Below are 8,523 nucleotides of genomic sequence, written 5' to 3'. Positions count from 1 at the left end.
GTACGTAACCCTTTTACAGAAAGTCACAATGCAGATTAAAATTAAATGAAACCCCATGTTACAGCCAAATATGCCCCAAACAATGACTGTAACTTATTTTAACATCAATAATCCATGAAATGGTCAACATCAGTTTACAAAAATAACCATAAAAATAAAACAATATGAAAGTAATAGCCCTTGGTGTTGATCTAAGAGAGGGGCCCCACAATTTGTAAGTGTTGCTGTCAGACGCAGAACAACGACAATGGGCAGGATACAAAGACTTGACCTTGATGAAGAGTGAGTGGAATGAAGTGAGCCACTGGAGTGGAGATGGGTGGAGGAGCGAGTACGGCTCGAGTTGACACCCAGAACAATTTTTTGTCATCATACAGAGACTGATATACAAACACTGTTCATTTCAGCTCCCTCAAACAAGCACAGCACGTGCAGGAGCTACATTACTACATTGACAAGTATTGCCAAGACTCCTGGCTGCACAAACGCTGAGCAAAACTTATCTACTTATTTCGAATACTCGAACTAAAGATTGTGTTCCATCAAGTAATAAGAGAAACTTTCTCTGGCAGTAAATGTGACGTCTCAGCTCCTGCCTTTTCCTGTTTCACTCATGTCCTCATGAGGGTGCTATACACCAAGGCCAGATTTTGTCCAATAATTATAAAAGTAAGAGGGAATGTGCCTGCGTCATTCCATGAGGAGGAGCTGTTGATGTGGCTTTAATACACATGTATAATGCACGTGTGTGTGTATGTTGTGACTGTGGGTGTAGAGGACACATGAGATATACGGTCGGACAGTTTCCCATGCATTATTGTGATGTGGTATTAAAGGACCTGTTGTCTCCTCTGATTTAAAGCTACACATGTAAGGAGGTTGTGTGGATGGATGGATGGATGGTTAAGGTGTGGCTGAGATGTGGGAGGTGTACAGGTAGGTGCTGTTGATGCTCCAGTCTGGGGGGAAGTCCTGCACCGCGTGGCTCTTGACATGTCTCTGCATGGCGACCAGGCTGCTGCAGAACTCCAGGCACACCGTGCACTGGTAGGGTGCGGCGCCACCATGAGTTCGCAGGTGCTTGATCATGGCTGAGTAGTCTCGTGAGCGCTGACCACAGATACGACACTCGAAAGGTTTTTCCCCTTCAAGTAGAGAAAAGAGAGCACAGGGGGGGCCACAGGATGGAGGGGCAAAGGAGGGAGCAAAGAGGTGTGAAAGAGGATTTCAAGTGAAATTTATCATTTCAATTATAAAACAGACATCACTTATCATTCGGAACAAAATACATTCCTAAAGAAACTAAAAGGAAACAAATTAATGTGTGAAAGTATGTTTATTTGATGCTTTAATAGTTTGGATTATATGTTATTTTAAACATTTTCTAGTTGACTTTATTGTTTAAAATAATGTTACATTATGCGTAACAACAACATTAATTATATACTTAATTGAAACAACAGTATAAGACTCATTTAAGACAGCGTGAGGGACCATGTTACACTACATGCACACAGGGTACCGGTCTTAACCACTGAGCCACTCCACCCCTTTATTTAAAGTTTGCATCGCACAACGGATTATATTATGATTCTTTATCATTTATTAAGGCCTATATTATGTTCCTTTGGTTTGGGACATTTAAACTAGCTTGTGTGCTTCACCTTCACATTAAAACACACCGTAAAATATTGTCCATCACATGCATGTCTTGACACAGTTAAATAGTCGTTGCACTGAAAAGCACATGGATTATTTTTTCTCCCTCAAGCTTTAAATTGTGTGTGCACTTGCTTTCATACAAGAACTAACATGTCTCCCCTAACATGTCTTTACATTTATGTCCCAGGGTTCGAGTTAACAATCTAAAACTGTAATTGGATTCTGGACACAAATAAATATGTTGATTATTAGCGTTGGCCGTGGGGTTTTAGAGCAGATGTAACTTTAAAAATGTGAGTTAGTTGATGGTCCAGAGTAAAAAAGTGTGCTTACCAGTGTGAACTCGGTGGTGTGTGTCAAGCTGATGTTTCAGGCTGAACTTTTTGGGGCAATGTTGGCACTGGTAAGGTTTATCTCCATTGTGATCTTGCTGTTTGGACTGTGGTTCACGCTGCATCACATCTCCTCTTCTCGGGAAGCGACACCCTGCACAGACTGTAAACGATGGGTGTGAACACTGTGATGGACAGAGTAGGCCTTCTGTTCACAACTGTTGTTTCTTTTTCTTTTCTTTTTTTTATAAGCTGCAGATATGTGATTAAATGATACGTTCATTCAGGTACATCATGATACGGTAATTAACGAATAGTCCAGGTCCCTATAGCCGAACCTTCTGCGTGTGACGCTTAACTCCGTTTGAGTTTGTCGTTTAAGTAAAACAAGACATTTGCATCACACTGGGCTCACACTCACACGGGCAAATAAGCAGCAGATTCTTAAAGCCATGATGTACTTTCTGAGGCACGAAGTTTCAAATCTGCTAAAGCCGAGCACAGACCTTATGGATTCACCTCAGTGAAACTACTGTTGTGTAGCACAATAAAGTAAAAGTAGCATATTTGTGAAATGCACCTCTGAGAGGCGCAAGCCCGCTTTTCGGCTGCATCCTGTTGCAAGACAATAAATTTAGTTTGTGACTTTCCTGTCGCTCTGCACACACGTTGTCTGCAGCCACATACCTTGGAGAAACATGACATTTTGAGGTTGAAGTGTGCAACTCTACAGCCTTTCTGTACCTTGAATACCACTTTTTTAGGCCAAAGATTAGTTTGTAAAGGTGTTGACCTCATACTATAGACAGGATGCTGAAATGGGGGGTGGGGGGTGGATTGTAGTAGGCAAAATGAAACGAGAAACCACAACAATTGAACACTCACAATTCTACCGAACCTATTTTTTCTGTTCTTCAGCTTTACATGTCGTCGTTACATGTCAGACTAATGAGACACATACGTCAAATACAAAATAACCTAGTGATTGCAGGTGCATCATTTCTTTATTTGATTATTTCTCATTTTATGTAATTATGTGTCAGAGTGTGTTTTAGAGGCGGATTTACCACAAAGCCTAGAGCTGTGCAGTGAGACTTGAACACACCACCGCGCGCTACTGCGAAACAGTTTTAGTGTAATCTCTCGAGTTATGAACATGATGTTCCACTGAACAGAGATAAATAAAACATGTTGATCGGCCTGATTGGACGAGGCGGCGAACGACTTGACGCACATTCACACAACCACAGAGCTTTGGTTAGGCATATTCTTTTGCTATTGTTGTGACTTACATTCATATTCTTAGAATTCATTACATTTAATACATACACGTCTATATGATTTTTTTTTTTCGGCAAAGGACAAACCACTTTTGTGATGCAGTACATACTGTACTGCATGTATCGAGCTGTATCTAGTAACCACACTACTGCTCCTGCTGCACCATGCTCGCAAAACCACAACTCTCTTTATCACTTTCCATTGCGTAGCTAAGTATCTCCTATCTGCAGAGGTTAGGGGTCATGATATATGAACTGTCTCACTTGTTTATTTGATCATTTCTACGCAAAATATCCTTTGCTACCGTTTTGATCTTGCTGTATAATGTGCTCTGTTTGTCTTTTTTAATCATATCGTTTACCTGATGGTGTGGAGGCCCAGTGCTCTGGGTCACCAGTGACACTTGGGTTGCAGTGTTGGCAGTCTTTACCTCTCTCTGCGCTGGTTTTGGGCACTTGTTGGTAACTGTGGAAAAGAAAAGACGATTTCCTGATTCAACTGCACAGAAACACAGAGCATAGATAAACTCTTATTTGTGTTGTGAAAAGGTAAAGTAAAAGAAGCAAATGAAAAAATATGTATACAAGTACATAGATTACACCCTTAAACACCCCCTTTTATAAAAGTGTGTTTTGCTTCCATATAAGGTTAATGGACGGGAGTGGGATAATGAGGTGACACTGAAGAATAACAATTTTTTTTTTCCACAAATGTTTTGAATAGTTTTTTTTGTGGTATGGCTGTGACATATCTAAACACTAAAACTGTGGGTGGAAAAATCTTGAAATCTGCAAAGGAGGGGAGAAATTTAGGGGGCTCCCCTCAACACGGTTTAGTTACACTGCGTGGAACACTGCACAATATGCACAGATGTGAATAGAAGATATAAAGAATAAAAGTCTGGTTTCATGTATAAATGTATAAGCCTTTTCCTCATTTAATTTGAAAATTGAACAAACTTTTTTTTTATAATAATTATCATCATTATTATTATTATTTAGAAAAGTGTTTGACTCTATGGATAGGGATGAGTTAACAGGTGAAACTGCTTATTGGAAAGTGCAGGAGGCTGAATCACACACATCTGCCCAGACAGCAGTGAGTCAGGGACTGGCTGTCACAAAGGAACAACTGAGCACATTTGGGGACTCTAAATGAGTCTGTGAGTGGAAAAATAGGGAGACCTTGTCTGAAACATATGTCCAAAACCTTTTCCAAATGCCGACTCACCTCTGGTCAACACTCTGTACAACCCCGGCGAACATTTTCTGGCTGGTTTTTTTTCTTCGTAGCAGGCCTTGCTTTATTATGCTGCCCATTCCTGTTGCTCCAGTGTAACGGTTCTGTGTATAATGTGGGTAAGAGCCCGAGTAGCCCATGACAGAGTTATGTAATTGGCCTTGATAATGGGTGCTTAGTAAAGGTAACATATGGGACGTGGAGAGGGAGAAGGGGTATGCTACTGAGGACTGGTGTGGTGATGGTAGAGGGTGTACTCCAAAGAAGTTTGAATAGTTTTCTGCTATTTGTCTCAGAGTGCTCACAGAGTTCCACATATTTGTAGAGAACGTCCAGGGAGGAGGGACAGAAGAAGTGTTGCTGACAACTCTGTCACTGGTGTGTGATGATGATGATGACAAATGGGACTGTCTGGGCTTCTTTTTTGGGGACGGTGAACTGTTGTGGTTCTTCGCAGAACCAGGAGACGAAGGATCTTCAACAACAATGCTGTTGCTAACGTCTTGGATTTTTTCATCTTCATCTAGATCTCCTTCTTTCTTTTGACTCATTTTCTTTGCACTTTCCTTTCCCTCTTTGACATCTTTGACTTCTTTTGTTTTGCACTCCTTCCTGGCTCGGAGGTTGAGGGTGTCCAGCTGTTTTCGGCACTGGTCCTCCAGTGGCTGCATCTCTAGCAACTGAGCAGCTCTCCACAGCAGGTACAAGTCTTCCACAGACACCTCCAGTGCCTGGGTGTAGGTGAAGTCCAGGACCTGCTGGAAGGTGTGTGGGGAGAAATACTCCAGAGTACACTCGGATGGACTGTCTATGTCACCATGGGATAGCTGCTGTGCTAGTCTTCTACTAGCACAGGCCAATACTAAGCGATGGGCCTTGAACGTGTGACTCTTCACTGAGATGATGGCATCGCAGAATGACCCGGAGCGACGGAAAGCGTCTGCCTGCTTCAGGAAGTGGAAATATTGGGTGTTGTTGATTCGGATCATTTCTGAAGTTTGTCGAAAAACTGAAAAAAAAAAAGAAAAATCCAAACCACGATCATATTAGGGGTCAAAATTTGTTCCACACACACGGTATTTGCCTGCTTGTGATAAGGTATGTGCTACATGGCAGGAAGGAAATCACTTTAAACCAGTAAAAGGAATTTGTTTGTGATTAACAGATGATGAAGTCTCACCACAGCTTTGCACACCTCAAATTTTTAATACAAGGCAAACAAACCCGAAAATAAACAGCCTGATGAACACAATTTTCTGAAAGCTTTGATATGTGGCAATCACATACACACTAAAGCCACAAAGCCCTAACTGTATATGAAACCATGACTAATGACTATACACACGAGTAAACTTTGTACATTAAATACAGTTAAGACTATATTTGGACATAGTCATGCCAGTAAAGTAGCGTGTGCGGAGGTGCCATATGTAAATATGTCAGCATGTCACGGAAAACAGTAGAATGTGACATGTGCAATTGAGAGCACTTGGACGCAACCACTGTAGTTGCGTGTTGAAAGTACCGGATGCCTGAGAGGTTGTCGTCTTCACAGCGGTCTAAAACAAACATTTATGATTAAATCATGTGTTGTCTTATCTGGGAGCGAGTACATATTTAATTTTTTTTAATGTAATTGTAACCCTTTTCAATTCTCTGACTGTTACTATAGAAATACAAATTTAAATTATGAAACAGCATGATATTTAGTTCGCTCATTTTTGCACGGTGTCAGAATCTCTCCTTTCTGTCCGTAAGAATTTTGAATATTTAAAAAAACAAACATGTTTTTATGTAATTTCGTCTTGACATAACATTTATTACACTTGTTTTTATTTCCCTGTGATATATTTATATATATATATATATACAGTGGTACTGTACATAATACTGACAGCTCCAGTGTAGCACGTCACTTTAGTTTGCCTGATTACTGTATTTGATTGGTTTATTTATTCATCTTGAACAAATTGCACAATGTTATTATACAGTTACACAACACAACATTTATAATGTTGTCCAATAAAAAAAATATATGTAAAATGTATGACCTACATTTATGAACATACAGCTGATAAATTTGTATTACGCACACAAATGACATTGTCACAAATTTATCAAATCATATTAATTCATTTTATGTTCAATTAAAGTAATACATACATGTAATGGTGCATTTGTGAAAAGGTCATTTTCCTGACCTTTTTATGGTCGTAAAATTCCATGTCACGGCGGCTTGTTGCTGTTTTTCATTGATGAAGGAGTTCAATTTGAATTCCAGCAGCATATTAGATTTCAATTATTGCAATTGCTTTTTATTAATTATTGCTTTTTATTCATAGCGGCATGATTCACCTGTCACGTACATAATAATGCATCATTTTTATTTATGCGTTAAACTAACACACAAAGCACACGGCCACTCTTTATTATCATTGTATTATAGTTTGTATCAAGTCACTCCAACCTCGTCTGTATTTTATATCTTCGGAGAACATTTGGTTTTTGTTTACCTTGCACGTATCTCCCTAAGCTGCAAACATCTGCAATAGATTGCAGGTCTCTGAGTTCCTTGCAGACACAATATTATTTCACTGCATACAGGGCGGAAAACCATGCATGCATCCTTTCACAGGACATGGACATTGCCTCTGCTCACATGTAAAGAACCGGAGTCCCATAATAGAGAAGCCACATCAAAAAGGGTTGCCATGGGCAACAGAAGCTCAGCAGCGGCACATGAGGCTGTGTTTTGAGTAGATCACAGAAAACAGAGCAAAATAGCACAAAGGTGAGCAGTGTCAAAGTGCATCTGCTTGTGGTTTTTGATCTGGAGAAAAATAAGTAAATGAAGCTCTGTGATTTAAGACACTTACCCAGAATTCAGCGACTATTCTCCCTGGGGAATGATGAACTACCGTGCATCATGTGTGAAGTGACTTCTACAGTGACAGGTCTGTCTGCGTAAAGGTTTTGCAGTGTGTCAGGGTGGTTTCCTCTCTTTTCTTCACAGTCCCTCCTCTTGAACTTTCCTTTGTTAGCTCATTGATTACAGTGCTAAATGGCTTGTTATAAGCAGACAAATGCTTAGTTTTATTCTGTTTTACATTTGCTTAAAAAAAAGAAGTCTTCTTTTGTGTCGTGTATAATAGGAAGTACATGAAAAACAAAACTGTATTCTCTGAAATTGTTAAAACTCACATTGGAGTTGAAACTACACCCGTGTGTGTGTGCGGCTGGTTAAGTTTAGGGCCAAGTTTTGAATTGTGGTTAGGTTAAAGTTAGGGCTATAGGCCTTAACTTGTTATAGTTAAAGTGAGGGATAATTTTAAGCTGTATAAATGAATGGAATTCAATAGCGGTGCAAACCCGCGTGGGTTTGTGTGTGATATTTTCATTCCCTGTACATTCTGTACACAATGGCCTCCCTTGCTGGTCAGTTACATTAGCAAACAGGTTCTTTGCTCAGACGAATAAAACCCACTTCAAAGACACCAATCTGTGACAGGAAGCAAACAGACAAAAGGCCACTGGTACCAGTAAGCAGGCGGAAGCTACACTGAAACCTGCATTCTTGTAATATAAATATCTGCTATGGTGTTTTACTGTGTCAGCGTATATATACTATAGGTGTGAAGACCTTTAAAAAACACAACCAACTGTGATAAATGAGGTCAGTCGCTTTTGTTGACCGTTGAACTATTAATGAACAGATAATAACTTCACACCTGTGACATGTTCAGTTATAGAACTGCGACAGTGGGGTTTTATCTGTGCACCTTTCAATAAAAATGCAGCATCCTTTGAATTCAGGTCATATGAACCTGACCGCGTAAGAAATGTGTAAAGAAAAACAACGCTTTCAATCACTGTAAAAAAGTGCGTATTGTAATGTCTATACAGGAAAAAAGCCAAATATGTCTTAAATACTAATAGCAGTCATTTTAATGTATTCAAATAGCCTAACAATTTCATACCCACCCACCCACCACCAAAAGTCCAATTGTAC

The 8,523-nt window shown here is 39.9% G+C and overlaps 1 protein-coding gene across 1 annotated transcript; it reads right to left on the bottom strand.

Moving 5' to 3' along the window:
* Positions 1-404: 404 nt before the first annotated feature.
* Positions 405-7,488, bottom strand: zbtb32 (zinc finger and BTB domain containing 32). The gene is made up of 5 exons (XM_058647038.1): positions 7,391-7,488; positions 4,506-5,523; positions 3,637-3,740; positions 1,996-2,157; positions 405-1,145 (listed from the first exon to the last, which is right to left on the bottom strand). The coding sequence occupies exons 2-5, from the start codon at positions 5,501-5,503 to the stop codon at positions 904-906; spliced, it is 1,506 nt and encodes a 501-aa protein (XP_058503021.1). The 5' UTR covers positions 5,504-5,523; positions 7,391-7,488; the 3' UTR covers positions 405-903.
* Positions 7,489-8,523: the final 1,035 nt, after the last annotated feature.

Source organism: Solea solea, chromosome 13, assembly GCF_958295425.1.
Source record: "Solea solea chromosome 13, fSolSol10.1, whole genome shotgun sequence".
In the NCBI taxonomy this organism is placed as follows: Eukaryota; Metazoa; Chordata; class Actinopteri; order Pleuronectiformes; family Soleidae; genus Solea; species Solea solea.
This window is presented reverse-complemented; position numbering and strand designations above follow the sequence as displayed.

What these genes read in the sequence shown, in the direction of transcription:
- zbtb32 (XM_058647038.1), bottom strand. Translation starts at nt 5,503, where the DNA reads ATGATCCGAATCAACAACACCCAATATTTCCACTTCCTGAAGCAGGCA. An exon ending in GTACAGAGTGTTGACCAGAG is followed by an intron (nt 3,741 to 4,505) that starts GTGAGTCGGCAT and finishes TCTTTTCCACAG; the next exon opens with TTACCAACAAGTGCCCAAAA. An exon ending in ACACCACCGAGTTCACACTG is followed by an intron (nt 1,146 to 1,995) that starts GTAAGCACACTT and finishes CTCTACTTGAAG; the next exon opens with GGGAAAAACCTTTCGAGTGT.